At 44.2% G+C, this 19,148-nt stretch overlaps 1 protein-coding gene across 8 annotated transcripts in view; it reads right to left on the bottom strand.

The window, feature by feature from the left end:
• Nucleotides 1-10,818, bottom strand: part of MED27 (mediator complex subunit 27) — a 228,534-nt gene extending 217,716 nt beyond the window's left edge. For 6 of the 8 annotated variants that reach the window (XR_013404626.1, XR_013404625.1, XR_013404624.1 and 3 more), the window contains exons 1-2: nucleotides 10,594-10,818; nucleotides 8,380-8,524 (exon numbers count right to left, since the gene is read on the bottom strand). Coding sequence is in view for 4 of the 8 variants with exons in the window: in XM_077965458.1 (XP_077821584.1) it covers nucleotides 8,380-8,524; nucleotides 10,594-10,796 (348 nt within the window). In the remaining 4 variants the exon portion in view is untranslated. 8 annotated transcript variants of the gene reach the window in all.
• Between the last annotated feature and the right edge of the window lie 8,330 nt (nucleotides 10,819-19,148).

The following is a 19,148-nucleotide window of genomic DNA, read 5'->3' as shown; positions in this document are numbered from 1 at the left end:
CCTGATTCCAGGCAACAAAAAAAGTGACTATTTTCAGAAACCACAACTAATAAGTAGAACATAAAGACATGGAATCGGGCCAAAGCCTTGGGATAGAAACCGTTTCGAATGATAGGGGTATGGCTTGATTTTCAGTAACATTTACCCATGGTGTGTTACAAGAGGCGAATGCTGTCTGCAGAACCTTTGCAAGGTAATTTTCCACTCAAGTCCCTGGGGGCTGCTGCTCCACTCTGCACTCGGGGATATTCTGAGATGCCCTGGAGCATACACAAAGGCTGTGTGTACTTCAGAAACATTACTGGACTGGAGCTGAAGAGGTGGAAATAACTCTCCCTTCCTCGGATTACACTTTTGTTTCCATGACCACAGAAATGCACTGATGACTCCGATGAACCTCTCCGGGGCAGAGCTGGAAGGGACTGAAGAGATCACCCAGCCCAACCCTTCATCCTACCGACGAGGAAGCTGCAACCCAGGCGGGGAAAGCCACTGGCATGAGGCCACAGAGCAGGACAGTGGACGGCCAAGACTGAACAGTGCTCTCTAGAATGCTCCGTCCAGGGTTCTCCTGACTGCACACCGCCAGGCGCAGCTTTACCTTTCATATTAAAATGAGCAAGAATAAAGGACAGTTGCCGCAAGCGCGCCACACTGGGCACCGGCCTAGGTCCCTCAAATGTGCTCAATGCCTTAGTCCCCACAACAGCCCCGGAAGGTGGAAGCTACTGTTATCCACACTGAACTGATGAGGAGGCTGAGGCAAAGGCACGTTCTTCCAAATGAGAAAGCTGGGAAAAGGGGGATGAGGATTGAGACCCAATGAAGTCTGACTCCAGAGCCCTGCTGATAACAAGCACCCAATTTACAACCTGGAGAGAATCCAAATGTTCTAAATTAGCCTTTGTGTTCAGATATTGTCCTCAAGAAGCAGGGCTTGCTGAGCGTGGTGGCTCACGCCTGTAATCCCAGCACTTTGGGAGGCCAAGGCAGGAGGATGACTTGAACCTAGGAATTTGAAACCAGCCTGGGCAACATAGTGAGACCCCGTCTCTACAAAAAAATTTAAAAATTAGCTGGAGCATGGGTGTGCATGCTTGTAGTCCCTGCTACTTGGGAGGCTGACGCAGGAAGATCTCTTGAGCCCATAAGGCTGAAGCTGCAGTGAACCATGATTGTGCCACTGTACTTCAGCCTGGGCAACAGAGCAAGACCCTGTCTCAAAAAAAAGGCTAAAAATCCCAGACTGGCCCACAAGACCTTTCCCACCAGGTGAGAAGACTATAAAACAGATCTGATATCCTAGGTCTTACTGAGTCCCAAGGTGGGAAGAGTCCCCTTTGGTGTGCACAAATGTCCGCCTGGGGCCAAACATGCCCTTCTCACCTCCTCTCCACAGTCCTCTCACTACTCCTGTGGTTTGTCCCCAGGACTCTCGCCCTGCCTTTACTGCCCCTCGATTCCCACACCCCCCACCAAATCCCCAATCCCTTACCTCCACCCCCAGGTTCTGTGAGGAAAGAACTGCCCCCCAACACATTAATTCATATTAATGTGTGAATTGTTGTCTCAGTGGAAAAGGTGCTGATTATCCAACAGAATCTCCAATGTGAAGAACTTCAGGAGAATACCAAAGTCAGGTGTGGGAGGCCTGGTGAGGGAGCTGAAGCCACTGGAAGATGGGCCACCACTGCCTGGAATCTGTCCTCAGCATTGTCTTAAGACAGTAATAGCAGCCACTGGAGAGTACTGACTCTGTGCTAGGTTAAGTGCTTTAGTTGTATCACCTCATTTAGTCCTCATAACACCTTTCTGAGGTGGGTACAATTATCATTCCCATCTTAGAGAATACAGCACTGAAGCACAGAGAGGTTAGCCTCACGGCTGTTAGGTAACACAGCATGTGAGCCAGAGTGGTCAGGCTCTGGAGCCTACGCTCTGAACCACTGAGCAACACCACCACTCGATAAACGAGTACACACGCATGTAAGTAACACACGCCCCATAAACAAGCACACACACGAGAAACAGGTGCCCCAAGAATGAGCACACACACATATGTGTAACATGCACCCCATAAATGAGCACACACGCATATGAGTAACGAACACCCCATGAACGAGCACACACACAAGTAACACACACCCCACAAGTACAAATGCATATGAGTAACACTCCATGAGCACACACACATGCGAGTAACGCACACCCCATGGACGAGCACACCAAGCAGAGTAACCCACGCCCCATGAACAAGTACACACGCATACAAGTAACCCGCACCGCATGAACAAACATGCACACGAGTAACCCGCGCCCCTGAATGAGCACATATGCATACGAGTAACACGTGTCCAGGAATGAGCACACATGCATACGAGTAAAGCACGCCCCATGGTGAGTACACACATACACACACCCCATCAACAAGCACGCACACACACGCACGCATAACACGCACCCCATGGACAAGCACACACATACGAGTAGCACACACCCCATAAATGAGTACACAGGCATATGAGTAACACGCAATCCATGAGTACACGGGCCCAGAAGTACACACGCCCCATAAATGAGCACACACGCGTATGCGTAACATGTACCCCGTGAACAAGCACACAGGCATATGCATAACACACACCCCATAAATGAGTACACAGGCATATGAGTGACACGCCATCCATGAGTACACATGCATACAAGTAACACACGTTCTATAAATGAGTTCATATGCATGAGTAACATGCATTCCATAAATGAGAATACACATGTGTACTATCACTATGCCTGGTGATTATAACTACCATTTACTTAGCACTTACTATGTGTGAGTTATCCTAAGACATTTGATGTGCATTATCTCAATCTTCGCTTCAACCCTATGACACAAATACTAGTATTATCCCCATTCTACAGATGAGGAAACTGATACTCAAAAAGAATTTTTTCCCTTGTATCAAGGGTTGTGAGCTCAAGTATAAGCACAGAGCTGGATCAGAACTCAGGTAGTCTTGACTCCAGAACTCACATCTAGGTTTTTATATTTTTGATATACCTTCTTGACTTCTGAATCCTACCATATATCTAGCTGTCCAGGAGACTGGCTGAATTTCATTGTTTTCTCTGGTTGGCTGTTCTTTTCATAATGGCTCCCATGGTATCCAGGGTTTGCAGGTGGGGAGGGAGGAGGAGGGTGCAGGGTTCAAGGCTAACCAGAGCAGTCTATACTACAGCCCAACCCACTATGCTAGCAAGTTCATTTTGAGTGATGGGGCGCTACACAGGTTAGATTTAGGTGAAAGAACACCTTCGCTAATAAAAGGACAATCCAGAAGGGTGCTCAATCCTAAAGTCATGATGATTAAACTCTGAGGGGCATTTAAGTCATTTTCTTTCCTATTATATTCTGAATGAATCTGTATTCCCTGAACATGTAGCAGCTATATGGAGAGAAGAATGAGCCGGGTGGGCCTGGTGGGAAGGAAAACACGAGCAGAAATTGGTTATAGGTAACTCACAAAGTAGGATAACCCTAAGAGGCTGGTGGAGCTGACTTTCCTCTTCCTAGACAGTTTCCACATTGCTGCCAAAATGACAGCTGCCACAGAACACCTGACATCAGGTGCAGCAGCTCAAATTAGCCTGACTCAGGCAACTCCAAAAAACTTCCACCAAGTCCCATTAGAAGGGCACACCAGGTGACAGATGATATGGATAAAAATGCTACAATCAGCCTTCAAAGAGCTTATCATTGGTTCACCCAATGACCTCACCCTGGCCTTCCAAATGACCCCCAGCCCTGGCCTCCATCATAAGATCTCCAAATTTCCTCCCATCTGCAAGCACCACAACTGGCTTTCTCAGTAATGGCTGAAAATGGAAATGCCCTCATTGTACTTCATCAAAAATACAAGCAAGCAAACCACAAAAGGGTTGTAAATTAAAAATTCAACAGAAAATGCTTCGATTCATTTATTCTTTCATTCACTGAGCTAGTCTTCACTGAATGATTACAGTGTACCAGGCATCTTGCTAGGTGCTGGGGACTCCCAGCAAGGAACAAGATGGACATGTTTTCTCTCCCCTGGGCCTTAGAGTTTACCCTTAGAAGAGGACGGAGTCCGTAAAGGAAAGGCTCTGCGTTGCAACGTAACACGATTCCAACCCTGTTAGTTCCGTGATGCAAAAACAGAAAAGAGCACCTTCAGAGATAGATGTAAGAAGTGAACTTTGCAGTAACTTCGTCATTAAGCAACTGGATTCTGATAAGAACGGTTCAGGAGGGCAGGACGGAGGAAACGTCTTCAGACTTTCCAATGGAATATTCTTGGAATAGAAAGTTGCTCTTTCTATAATAAAAAATCAAACATTAAAAAAAAAAAAAAAAAAAGGTAGCAGCAGCACCTCGCTCTGGGCCCATTTCCCAAGCCCAGTAAAAAGTGACACTTCTGGGGTCTTTGCAGCTTCAGATGTCGCCAGGGAAAGGCGGACGTCTTAGTCTGCTTTTCCAGGCAAATATACAAGTAGCCTTCTGCCATAAACAAATGAAAAAAAAAATAAAAGCCAGAAATAAAAGCCTGGTGACAGGATGCCAGAAACCTTCAAAAGGGGACCTTCAGAATAAGTTCAGGTTAACTCTCAGCATCTCTGAACATAATAAGCACTATCAAGTCTACATTCACTATTTTATAGCAAGGACAGCGTTGATGCCAATTATTTTTTGCCCTAGTCAAGAGAGCTTGTCATCCTTCTCAGAACAATTATCTATAGGTGCATAATAGTGAAAAGCTAAATTCTTCCCCCAATTCAGTATGGGAAAAGTGCTGCTCACAGCAATTTGACATCATTCCATTAGATGAGATTAATTTTTAAATGTGTTATTCTAACAATTATGCCAAGTACCATGTAATTAATATTCCAACTGACTTTACAAAAATTACAAAATCCCCTAAAGAAAATAATTAGTCATTAGGCATGAACGAGACTTTTCTATAGCCAACAGCACATAAAACAGAAAGTTCATCTCATAATGGGTGGGTATCAAAGCCTTTCTCATATGTCCTTCAATTCTTAGCCAATAGTGCATACAGCTGACATTGGCAAGTTACCCCAAACTTCACTTAACATATTAACGCACTTACTGGTTTAAACTCTTTGAGGGTAAAATGATGAACGATGAGCTTTAGCAATTAAAAAGCTCTTTTCATTTGTAGGAAAGGCAAGATAAACATATATAATTAATTGTTTGCTCTTCCATGTCCCCAGCTGGAAATTAGAGTACTGGCTTATTTCTTGAGGCTACTTCTTGTGTTTATTAAAGAAATGTATATAGGCATCCTCATCCTTGTTTTCCCTCTTTTCTTTCAGGGTTTTGTGTATTCTTATAATCTATTTTAAATCACTTGTAGAAAAAGGCAAGGTATAAATAAGTAATAGTCGCACAGGACGTCATATGCTATAACAGAAATAAAAAACATGTTTTCCTTGCCACCCTCTTCTGAATAATTGGCAGTCACTGCCTAGTGCCAGAACAGAGAGGTGCAAGGATTCTAAGCCAATATACACACAGCCTCAGCAGGAAAGAATGCAATGGTTGATTAGTGATGTCTGCCCTAGAAAGAGCAATAGGTTAAGAATCCAGGTACCATGTATTTGCCATCTCCACCCTTTGATAAATCACTAAAAATTAGAAAAATACATACAGATTCATAAATAAAATATAATGTGAATTGTTTCCAGGATGCAAGTAAATGGGGAAAAAAATGTTTTCTACAGTTGAAAACCTTAAGCAAAACCAGACTAAAACATCAAGTTTTGAGGAAATAACATTGAACCAGGTCAGGAAACCCAAATTCTGGTCTAGCTTGGGGAGCTGTAAACAGGTCAGTTCACTGGGCCTCAGTTTGCTCACCTCTAAAATAAGGGGCTGAGTCTCTTAACTGTTCTCTCGTGCTGGTGAAAGAACATAGTTCCTTTACAGGAGCCGAACCTCAGCAGGCCGGGGACATGTCTGCAGCCTCGACACCCCCTCACATTGCTCATAGGAGATTTATAATCTGGGATAAATGCATACAGATATTTTTAACCTGTAGCATTTCCAGCACAAGAAGTTCCACATACATAATACATAACATTTCTTTTCCTTAATACAACTTATTTTCCACTGTGGGGCAAGGGTAGGGGTTGACGTAGGAACTTCTTTTTTTTTTTTTTTTTTTTTTTTTTTTTGAGACCGGAGTCTCGCTCTGTCGCCCAGGCTGGAGTGCAGTGGTGTGATCTCCGCTCACTGCAAGCTCCGCCTCCCGATTCATGCCATTCTCCTGCCTCAGCCTCCTGAGTAGCTGGGACTACAGGCGCCCGCCACCGCGCCCGGCTAATTTTTTTTATATTTTTAGTAGAGACAGGGTTTCACCGTGGTCTCGATCTCCTGACCTCATGATCTGCCCGCCTTGGCCTCCCAAAGTGCTGGGATTACAGGCGTGAGCCACCGCACCCGGCCGAAGTAGGAACTTCTAATAGCGGAACAATTCAGTGATTAAACTACCTTCATTCAAAAATTCAGTGTCATCACTTCAACGTAAGACTAGTCATTTCCACGAAGTGTCCCACTCACTCATGGTTTTGAGATCAGCCTGAATCTTCCCACCACGGAACAGTCCTTGTCACTGTACCCTATTTCGAGAACTTGACCCACAGGATACATCAACATGGCTTCCTTTTCCAAACACCTATCTGTGTAGAGCTGGAACAGTCCCACGTCTGGCCTAAAAAAACTGCAACAGACATCTGTGATTTCTTTATCTGCCCTGCATCCATCCCTTCTGGGAACTCCCTCTGTCCCAACTCCAAGGAGCCCCATTTCCTGTGTTTCAGGTGCTCTGAGCTGCGGATCCCACCCATGGATGCAATGAACCATCTCAGAGGGCACCTGTCAAGTTTGGGCCAGAATCCTTTTTCAGAGCCTGACATGGACACTGGGAGGTCACCAGGTATGAGAACTATGTATCCCCACAACTGCATGTTTTTTACCCCTTGGAGAGCATCAGGCCAAGAAAGGAAAGCAGTCCTAGAGAGGGCAGGAGAGTGACGTTCCTGCCACACCACCCAGGCACCCGGATGCTCCTGAGCTCAGTCACAGACAAGTAACTCCCTGAACATTTTAGTTCCTTGAACCAGTGAAGGCCGCCATGCCTTTTTTTTTTTTTTGGCTAAATCTAGACCCAGTTGGGTTTCTGTCACTGGCAGCCCAGAGTTTTGGGGAAAGGCCTTCTAGGCTACATGTATGCATTCAAGGTTCAAGTTCTTTCTTTAGTAACCCATGATAAATCACCTTCCTAAATCACAAATGCAGCTCCCAGGGTTCCCCTTCAAACCAAAGAATACTAAAACACCCTCAAAGAGAAATTCAAAGAAAAAATTCTGCACACCAGGAAAACTCTCAAGGTTTATCTCTTATCCAAGACCTAAGGGGAAAAAAACCACCGAAAAGAAGAAAATGCCAATGGATTACTGGAGGGGGCACCACCCTGCAAACAGTTAAACAACTAACAATTCTAACAACAATTATTCAAAGAGGCAGCACAGTATAATAAAAAAGCTTCCAAAATCATTCCTAAAGTATATATATATTCTAGTTCCCTATCAACATAAAAAGCCCGTACACACATGCATGCCACAACACATAGCACCCAAACAAAAGGAACTTGTTCGTAAACAAACGAACCGTTTCCAGATTCATGAGCCTAACTGTTTCTGTTATTTTTCAACTACAGTTTAGTTTTCCACTTACAGCTGTCCTAGGGTCTCTGCCACAGGCCTGCCTGCTGAAAGAAATCATGAATATCAAACTCTACAGAGCATGTTAAGAAAAATCTCCCTTAGGTGGCATCTAAGTAATTAGAGAGTCATCTAACAAACAGTATTGTAGTGATGCTCATCCATCTGTGACAGAGGAAAAGACAATACAAGAACATAATGTTTGCAGCTAAACATTTAGACACCTCCTGGGGGCCACAGATTCCTCTGTGAACCTGATGAAAGCTACGAAGCCTTCCCCAGATACACATGCACATACCACAACATGCTGCATATAATTTTAAGGGGTTCATAAGAGTTGCTCCCTATACCCGGTCTCCAGGTTAAATACACCTGAGTTAGAATTTTTAATATGTAATCACCTGAGCATCATGAATCCCCAAAGACTTCAAAGGACTACAAAATAGATTACAGAAAAATTCTACCACTTCCAACTCTATAACCCCATGCTGAATCAAGAACATAGCAAGCAATCCAAACTTACTCTTGCTTTCTGCATTTATGGAATATAAGAAAACTTGGCTTTCCATCTATTAGCTCCATTTATTACATCTCCCTTACCTTGTTTGACCATTTATATGCTTGAAGGAGTTGACTATAGAGAGGAGTTTTGTCCTGCACAGGATCCAGGCTTAACAGCCCACTGTTATGAAGAGGATGGTTCTCAGATGGCTTGCCTACCAGATTGCTCAGACGTTCCAGCTCACTGAAAAGCAAAGAGATAAGGCAAATAAACCTAAGCCCACTTACACTCCAAGGTAAAGCCAACCCCCAGGATCAAAGACTGCTCTTCAAACCATCCATCAGAAGTCCCTTAAGAAGAAACACTTTTTGAAAGGTTAAAAAATATTTGGGACACTTAAAAAAACAAAAACAAACAAAAACCCTAAATGAGAGCTTATCTGACTTTAAAACAGAGCTTCCTGGTGCCATTCCAAAGGAGGAAAAAAACGTAAGGGCACTAGAATCAATAAGACTCCCACAATCAGAATTGAACAACTCAAATTCATCTCTGCAGTGGGGACGAGACTTTCTGGAATTTTGAAATGTGGCATAACACGGCCTCTCACTAAGAGTTTTCAGACCCACGTGCAGATCATTACACTTGGCAGAACAGCAAGTACCTGAATAAATGATTATTTATCATTCACATAGGGATAGATTTGTACGTGATGCTTCACAGATGGCAAAACTTAACAAAACAAAGAAGAGATAAAATAAACAAATGGAATGGGAAGACACCACCGAGGGGGCTGTGTCAAACACACTTCAGTCTAGCAGGAAAACCCTCCAGAAGCTTGGGAAAGCGAGCCAACAAGAGCACATTCCAGGAGTACGTTCTGAGGGGCCAGTCCCAAACTGCCAACAAAAGACTCTCTAGGAACAGCTTCTTATGCCACATTCATTTTGGAATCATCAGCCACCTTCTTCTTGGCACTACTGTACAAAGATTTAAGACGGCACAGGGATAATGTAAGCACTCTTAAAGTTTCTATTTAAAATGGTGAAGGGTTATAATATCCTGAACATTACAAAGGAAAGTAACTCGGAGAGAAAATGGAAAGAAAACAGAAGATAGGGAAGAAGAGCCAGTGCATCCCCTGAAGCAGGGAAAGTATTAACTGGTGCTCGGCGCTGTGCCAGAGAATAGCAAGCGGATGTGGGCGTTGAGAAGGGGTGTGTGATTTATGGCAACTACTTAGGGGGAAAACAAAAAGGCACCCATCATTTGGCCACCTCCTCCACCTCCTCCTCCATCCTACCTCCTCTTTCCATCTGGTTACTAAGGAGACCAAGTTGAAAAAACAAAAATTCAACCAGTCCAGAAATCAAAGGATGACTAGCTCACCAAATGCTTTCCCCTACTCAGGTCAGTTCTGAGAAGTAAAAGGCAAAAATCCTGAAATTCTAACCTTCCTGGGAAGGGCTGACTCTCTTATAAAAGAGAAGGCAAGTTCAGGACCTAAGCAATCAAGAAGTGCCGACTATGTGCCAGGCCCTTTACAAACATCCTCTCATTTAATTCTTACAACACTCGTAAAGTATAAGTGAAGAAGGTGCTTTGTAAGAAAGACTAGGAAAAGTGGAATCCTTAACCCTAAAAGACTACAAATTAAGAAGCACGGGCGTTAAGCATAAGTAAGTAAACTGGTTAGGAGCTTGAAAATTAGGTCTCTACTGCGGAAGAAACTGAACAGGAGCAGTGAGAGTGGGAGTGAGGAAACTGATCAGGTGGTTTGGGAGAGGGTAGGGGAAAGGGGGAAGATAGCTCAAGGCCTGGCCTGTTTCGTCGTGGTTGCCGGTGGGTGGTGGTGGAACTGATGAAGTCCAAGTTCAGGGCCAGGGAATTGGGGCTAATCAGATTGGATGCACTTGGGTTTGGAGCGGACTGATCAGGTCCTGTCTGTACTATCACTACATTCGGATCAGACGTGATGGGGCACAGAGGGCCTACAGGTGAGAAACCTGCCAAGCTCAGAGAAGCGGAACTTCATAGGAAGAGCATGCCTCCTTGTCAGGAATGGAACCGCCACAGAAGAGGTCGAGGATGGCGGGAGACAAACAGGACCAGGAGGCCAGGAGAAGCGAGACGAGAAAGCAGGCATGGTGATAAGGTGTCCCTGAGAGGCAGGCAGAGGCTTGGAGAGCACGAAGAGAAAGAACGGGGATCAAAGGAAATGGAGAACAGCCCCTGCCTGGGAAGACTCGAGCGACGTAGGCGCAGGGTCGGAGCGGGGCCGGTCCCCGACCCCGGCCCCTTCAGCCGGTACCTACTTGAGGTCCCGGTTGACCGAATGTAAGTTGTCCTGGAAGTGCGCAATGAAGGCCTTCTCCCGGCCCTCCAGCGTCTCCTTGTTCCGCATCCCATCCTTCAGGCAGTCGAACACCCTGCTCACGCTGGAGCGCAGCGCCTGGATGGCACTAATGGCCTGGGAAAAGGCCTCCAGGTTCACACTGACATTTATCACGTCCGCCATGTTGCCGCCGCCACAGCAGCTCTCCAAAGCCGGCTTCGCCAGCAAAAAGCCGCGCTCGCTGATGACGTAACTCCGAAGCTCTCTGGGAAATGCAGTTCGCGCGGGGCTGCCCAGAAAGCACTTTCGAAAAAGGGTTTCCCCTTGAGCTAAACTAATGCGTGGGCAGGAAAATGATTTTTCTCAACTTGGGGAAGTCAGGTTGCACTCTCAGTTTGTTTAATGGTAACAAAGAAATACAGAAAGTTTCCGCATTTCCCCAAACTTGCATTCTGGGGAATCATAGGGAAAAGAATTGCTCAGAGCAATAGTGTAAAAAGGAAAGGAGCGTAGTCCATTCAATAAAATGAGTCCATATTCACAAATAAAGGGGGGAGAAGGGAAGTTTCTTCTTTCTAGTAGAATGCCAACTCATCAACGCAGAAAGAGTGACGGAATTAGAAAATTGCCATTTGACAACCATTAGAATAACTGATTTAGATAGAAATCGATGGATGCTAACACTAGTGGGTGAAAGTGTCAGAAAAATAACAGGTTTTTCAGGTAATCTCAAAGTATTGTCCCCCAAGATGTTTATTAATTAAGAAGAGGAAAATAATGATCCAGAGGTTCCACTTCTGGGCGCATACCCAAAAGAAGTGAAAGCAGGGACTCAATACTTGTACACATGTTCATAACAGCATTATTCACCAAATAGCCAAAAGGCAGGGGCAACCCAAGTGTCCATAAACTGATGAATCAGCAAAGTGTGATATTGGCATACAATGAAATATTCTTCAGGCTTAAGCAAGAAAATTCTGACATATGCTATCTGGAGGAAACTTGAAGACATGCTAAGTGAAATGTCAGTCACAAAAAGACAAAATTCTGCTTAGAGTAGTCAAAATGTTAGAGACAGAAAGTAGAATGGTGGCTGGTTTACAGTGAAGCACACACCTCCGAAAATAACATACATAGCACAGAGGTTGTGGAAGAAAGAGAAGGTTTGGGATTTAAACAAAACCATTTTGGCCAAATCTGGCTTTATGGAAAAATTCAATGTCTCTTTGTCCTGTTGGCTATAGACAGGCTTCTGAAAATTTATTATCTTTTTACCAAAGGGAACCTGCCCAAGTCCTCATGTTCTTTCCTTAGAGGAGCTGGGGTTGCATAGCTTGGAGCAGAGAAGAGTAGAGCAGGAGGTAGGTCATGATTGTCACCTTCAACTCACCTTCATGTCAACCCAAGACAAGAGTCGTCCTTGGTTAACTAGTGGCAATAACAAGAACCAGTTGTAGGAAAGCTGTAGAGAGGAAGATTTCAGCGTAATATTGCAAACGGCCACCTTTAAGTCTGTACTTAAAGAGTACAGACTTGGAAAAGTTTTACAGCTGGATGGTGGTGATGGCTGTTCAACAATGTGATTGTACTTAATGCCACAGAACTGGACACTTAAGGTTGATTTTATGTCATGCATATTTTACCAAAAATTTTAAACAATTCATTAATGTAAAAATAAGGGGGGATGGATAGTGACTTAAGAGTGACTTCACAGTGGAGAAACATGGCAGACACGAGCTTAACCAAAAGGCCAAGGTCAACATCACCAGTGATGGGACATGTTGTGCACCTCCTGGTACAATGCACTGGAAAGAGCACAACATGACCTCCGTGATATTCTTGCCAGCAGTGCATAACCTGAATCTAATCAGGACATCAGTAGAGCTCAAACTGAAAAACATGACAAAAGTAACTGACTGATCTGTACTTTTTCAAGAAATATCTGTGTCAGGCCAGACACAATGGCTCACGCTTGTAATCCCAGCACTTTGGGAGGCCAAGGTGGGTGGATCATTTGAAGTCAGGAGTTCGAGACCAGCCTGGCCAACATGGTGAAACCCCATCTCTACTAAAAATACAAAAAATTAACTGGGCTTGGTGGTGGGCGCCTGTAATCCCAACTACTCGGGAGGCTAAGGCAGGAAAATTGCTTGAACCTAGGAGGTGGAGATTTCAGTGAGCCAAGATTGTTGCGTCATTGCACTCCAGCCTGGGTAATAAGAGCGAGACTCAGTCTCAACCAAAAAAAAAAAAAAAAAAAAAAAAAAAAAAAAAAAAAAATTTATATATATATATATATATATATATATATATATATATATGTATATATCTGTGTCCTGAAACACAAAGAAGGCTGAGAAATTCTTCCGGATTAGGCCGCGCACGGTGGCTCACGCCTGTAATCCCAGCACTTTGGGAGGCCGAGACGGGCGGATCACGAGGTCAGGAGATCGAGACCATCCTGGCTAACACGGTGAAACCCCGTCTCTACTAAAAATATAAAAAATTAGCCGGGCGCGGTGGCGGGCGCCTGTAGTCCCAGCTACTCGGAAGCCTGAGGCAAAAGAATGGCGTGAACCTGGGAGGTGGAGCTTGCAATGAGCCGAGATAGCGCCACGCAGTCCGGCCTGGGCGACAGAGAAAGACTTTCGTCTCAAAAAAAAAAAAAAAAGAAAGAAAGAAATTCTTCCGGATTAAAAGACACCAAAGATATGTGACAGCTGAGTGCAATGTGTGAGCTAGGATTTTCTTTTGCTGATACGATTGGGACAATTGGTGAAATACGAGTAAGATCTGTAGATGAGTTAATAGTATTTTATCAATGATTGCATTGGTCTGTTCTTAAACTGCTATAAAGAAATACCTGAGACTAGGCAATTTATAAAGAAAACAGGTTTAACTGACTCATGGTTCTGCAGGCTGTACAGGTACCATGGCTGGAGAGGCCCCAGGATGCTTTCAATTATGGCTGAAGGTGAGGTGGAACCAGCGCATCTTACATGAGTAGAGAGTGAACAAGGAGGAAGTGCCACACAGTTTTGAACAACCAGATCTCGTGAGAACTAAACAACCAGATCTCGTGAGAACTCACTCACTATCGCTAGAACAGCAAGGGGGAAATCTGCCGCCATGATCCATCCGCCTCCATGATCCAATTACCTCCTATCAGGCCCCTCCTCCAACACTGGGGACTACGATTTGACATGAGATTGGGGTGGGACACAGAGCCAAACCATATCATTGATAATTTCATGATTTTGTTCATTGTATTGTGGTTACAGAAGAGGATATCTTTATTTTAGGGGAAATATACCCTGAAGAGAAAAAAGAGCATCATTATGTCTACATGAAAAAGAAAATAAAATGAATATGTTTATTTAGAGAGAGAAGGAAAAAGCAGATGTGGTAAAATGTCAACAGACATGGAATCTGGGTAAAAGGTATACAGGAATACTTTGTATTATTCTTGCAAGTATGAAATTATGTCAAAATAAGTTGCTTTAAATGGTCATCCAGGCCGAGAGCAGTGGCTCACACCTGTAATCCCAGCACTTTTGGAGGCCGAGGCAGGAGGATCACCTGAAGTTGGGAGTTTGAGACCAGCCTGACCAACATGGAGAAACCCTATATCTACTAAAAATACAAAATTCGCCGGGTGTGGTGGTGCATGCCTGTAATCCCAGCTACTCGGAAGGCTGAGGCAGGAAAATCGCTTGAACCCTGGAGGCAGAGGTTGCTGTGAGCCGAGATCATGCCGTTGCACTCCAACCTGGGCAACAAGAGTGAAACTCCGTCTCAAAAAAAAAAAAAAAAAAAAAAAAAGCCATCGTTAAGATGCAGGGAAAGTCTAAACCACCATCTAGATGGTAAGAAAAATCTTCGGTTCAGCCAGGCTGTGCTGACAAGGATTTTGAAATTGGGTAGTTCACCTCAATTCCACCTCCTTAATAACTCCCCACTTCCTGGCCAAGTACGGTGGCTCACGCTTGTAATCCCAGCACTTTGGGAGGCTAAGGAGAGCGGATCACTTGAGATCAGGAGTTCGAGACCAGCCTGGCCAGCATGGTGAAACCCTGTCTTTGCTAAAACATACAAAACTTAGCCGGGCGTGCACAAAACTTAGTCAGATGTGGTGGCATGTGCCTGTAATCCCAGCTACTCGGAAGGCTGAGGCAGGAGAATCGCTTGAATCCAGGAGATGGAGGTTGCAGCGAGCCGAGATTGTGCCATTGCACTCCAGTCTGGGCAACAGAGCGAGACTCTGTCTCAAAAAAATTCACCACTTCCTCCTAACCTGACCTCACCACCTCAGTTCAATTCCTGTAGTTCTGGAAACACAAAGATGAATTCTGCTAAGAAACTGGACCCTGACAAACCAACTATTAAACAGTATTTAAATTAATTAATTGTCTCATGCAAGAAAGCTGTGAGATTGTATAGTTGCTTCCATTTCCTGACATCTAGCTCACCTTTACGGTGTGGTCATTTATAGCTTTTCTTAAGGGAAAGGATGAAGATAGCAGGAAACTTCTAGCTGTGGAGTTTAACAAGTTATTGAACCTCCCTGAATCTGTTCCCTTGTCTGTAAAACAGGACTGGTAATAATACATATCTTCATAAAATAGCTGTGAGGTTTAATAACACCTTGCAGGTAAAGCTTTTGAAATAATGCTTGGTAGATAATAAATACTCAGAAAAGCATAGCTGTTAGGAGAAGATGTGTGTGACTTATGCTTCTCATCCCACTGAGAATTCTTTACATAGACTCAAGCAAAGATTAGCAATGGGATTATTAGTTCTAATTATCTCTAATGACATGACCTTGTTGCTAATAGCTTGTCAATGGATTGTATCCCATAATTCACTGTATTTGGTGCCTTTTTTTTCTTTTCTTTTCTTTTTCTTTTTTTTTTTGAGATGACTCTCGCTCTGTTGCCCGGGCTGGAGTACAGTGGCACGATCTCAGCTCACTGCAACCTCCGCCTCCCAGGTTCAATCAATTCTTCTGCTCAGCCTCCCAAGTAGCTGGGATTACAGAGGCATGCCACCACGCCGGGCTAGTTTTTGTATTTTTAGAGAGATGGGTTTTCACCATGTTGGCTAGGCTTGTCTCGAACTACCATCCCCAGGTGATCTGCTTGCCTCTGCCTCCCAAAGTGCTGGGATTACAGTCGTGAGCCACCGCCCCTGGCCTTGGTGGCCTTTTTATTGCCTTTGGAATGTAGTGGTAAGGCTTTTTTCTAAGGTTTGGTAGAAAATATTTTTTAACTTTACAAAAGTCAAGGAAGTAAAAATAAATAAAAATATCTTTGTTCATTGGCTTGTTTTGGTTTTTGCTTCGGTTTGTTCATTCTCTCTAGGGAAAGAGTAGAGGAGGCAAATTCTACTATCATAGTTACTTACCTTTTGGGGGTTCAAAAGGTATCATAGTTACTTACCTTTTGAAGGATTAGAAAATGTGACTCATGCTGTATATTTTGTCCCCAGGAAAAAAAGAAAAGAAAAAAAGTACCAGTCTGTTTCTACCCTCACCCACATGTGCCCATAAACATAAGATTTTACATACAATTTCAGGAGGTTCATAGCACCACCTCCCCAAGCCCAGACGTGAACCTCTCATTAAGGATCACACTCCGGCACTAACACCGTTGGGTCTCCAATGCCTGGGACTCAATAAGTACTCAGTATAAGTTGGTGGAAGCAATTAATTAATGCAATATGTTATATTTGCTTTTTTGGATCCTCTCTCCAAATTATTCCATCTCTTTGTATATGCAGATCCCATCTCTCCTTCATGCTCAGTCTCACACATACAATAAGATTTTTCTTTGTCTCACTCTCCGTTCAGTGGTTTAGACTCTGATTGGTGCAATAAAGTACAAATAGACTTTGCTCCTGCAGCCATTCGTTTTCAGGATTTCTCTGTGGCTCCCCTCTTCTGGGAAACTCAGAAATTGATCAGTGGAAATACACATTTCCCCTGAACCTAGTAAGGAGTCTTTTATCACGTCAACAGAAAACGTTTCATTTTGGAAAGAAATGGACAGAGTTTCTCTAAGGGGTTGTAAATTCTTGGGAATGTTGGCACTTACATGGCTGCATCTGTGTGTGTTTGTGGGATATAAATTACTTTAAAGGAGTTCGTTTCGAGCAATATCAGATTTTAATTATTATGATCTTATGTTTGGGTAAAAGGCAGCGCCCCGCTGTTAATATCTTCCAAAACGAACAAGCCATTAGCTTGGTGCTATTAGCTCAGGAGTATTAGAATGAGCAATCAGAATTAAAGTTGTCAGTATTTAATTAAAATATGCTGCAACTCCCATCATATTCAGAGAGCATGTGGTTTAAGCATTCAGACTGAGAAGGCACCCTCATTAATTAATAATTATTAAGGATTCACTGGATGCAGAGCAATGCATTCGATGGTTGGAATGTCACCAGAGAGATTTAAAATCAAATCTGCCTCAGATAAGCCACAACATAACTAAGCCACATGTTGTAATCAGTGTGGCATAACACTTAAGACCTTGCAGGTTGCTCTGAGGATTAAATTAAGAAAGCATCCAGTTCTGGGGACATAGTAGGCATTCGTTTGAGTCACTCAACAAATACATATTGAATGTGCCCAACATTTTGCTAAACCTCTGGGGAGTCAATGGTACAGCCCAATAAATATCACCAAAAATATCTCAAGTGGGTTTTGTGTTCTTCCATGTTTACCTGGTTAAGGCTCAGAACAACCATCATTTTTAGATTGCTTAGAATCAGGTTTATTATAACTAATCTAAAACAAGTATAGTAGAGGATCCTCTTTTAGTCCTTTCTGAACTTTTCCTCTTATTTCCTTCCTATCATTATTTTGACATGATGCTGATGCTGACGATGATTACCATGAGGACAATGACCCACATGCTCCCAGGGACAAAGCGGACCCTGGAAGTCAGGAAACCCTCGTAGACTAGGGCCTGTGGCTCCACTGGTATCTCTCAGGTGAATAAGTTAACCCTTCTGGACCTCAGCTCTTGCAGCTAGAGAATAAGAAAGCGGGCCGGGCGCGGTGGCTCACGCCTGTAATCCCAGCACTTTGGGAGGCGGAGACAGGAGGATCACGAGGTCAGGAGATCGAGACCATCCTGGCTAACACGGTGAAACCCCGTCTCTACTAAAAAATACAAAAAACTAGCCGGGCGAGGTGGCGGGCGCCTGTAGTCCCAGCTACTCGGGAGGCTGAGGCAGGAGAATGGCGTAAACCCGGGAGGCAGAGCTTGCAGTGAGCTGAGATCCGGCCACTGCACTCCAGCCCGGGTGACAGAGCGAGACTCCGTCTCAAAAAAAAAAAAAAAAAAAGAGAATAAGAAAGCGAATCCCCTCTGTAGCTAACAATCCAAGGGTAGGTGATTCAGAGGAACTTGTTAATTCAAGAAGGAGGACAGGGAGAGAATCCTTAACCGCCAACCCTGATCATAACCACCACACCAGGATTCCTGCATTCCTGATTCATTCATTTATTAGGGAGTATCCACCCAACGAAAGGATTACATAAAGATCCAGGTGGAACGTGTTCCTGTTCTCATGACACCCACCCACAGCTTGGTAGGGGAGGCAGACATGATCAGAACATGAAACACAGTGAAGTTCAAGTGCAAGGTAAAAGACATACATGGAGAACTGTGGGGTCCTTAGAGAGGATGGTCAGAGCATCCTCCTGGAGAGGGGAAGCTTGAGCCACACCTGCCGAGGTACATAGGGGCTGACCAGGTGAAGTGGGGGTAGAGGTAAGGGAGAACCATCCGGCCAATGCAAAGTCTCCAGAGTGAGAAGCCGCTTAGAGTGTGGAGGGGCAGAGCCTGCAGCAAGAAACCAGAAAGGCCTTGGATGGCATTTAATAAATAAATGGAATAACTGTCGTGCATCCTGAGCTTCCCTCTGTAGGTAGGGTTGGGGCAAGTGCAATAGATGGTTAAAACAAGGATGTCATGTGATCAGATCTCTTTTTGCAAGTCCACTGTCCACCTCTGGAGAAAGTGGGCAGATGTGCCCAAGCTCAGAAGCAGAGAGACCAGAAAGGCAGAGGAGACCTCCACCTGCCGAACAGCCAATGAAGGACACACAGGAGCCATACTCTTCCCATCACAGGAAGCCAGGAGGCATTTTAAGTATTTTAGTAAATTATTGATTGCCCATTTGGATGCTCACTTAATCAACCACTGGCCATGTTGTTAGGGTCCTCCACTCTCTGCTATGTTCATACGTAATTAAGTACAAGACATCTCAGGAACGGACCCTTTTACCAACACTTTAGGCCAAATCAAAGTGAAACAAAACACGTGCTGTTTGTGCAGCCTCAACCGCAGCCCATTTGAGGGAGGAATTGCCTTCTAATTCTATTACTGAGTTATGTGGATGGTGCATTTTAATCAAGAGGGTCAGTGGTCTGCCAGCATCAGAAGCTACTAAATCTGGAGTCTTCACCCAGCACCTAGGTGCAAAGGGCAGATGCCTGGCTTCCAGGGCCCCAGGGAAGGCCAGGGC

The sequence above is a fragment of the Macaca mulatta genome, chromosome 15, assembly GCF_049350105.2.
Source record: "Macaca mulatta isolate MMU2019108-1 chromosome 15, T2T-MMU8v2.0, whole genome shotgun sequence".
NCBI classification, from domain to species: Eukaryota; Metazoa; Chordata; class Mammalia; order Primates; family Cercopithecidae; genus Macaca; species Macaca mulatta.
Note: the sequence above shows the minus strand (reverse complement) of the source record. Positions and strands in the feature narration are given on the sequence as shown.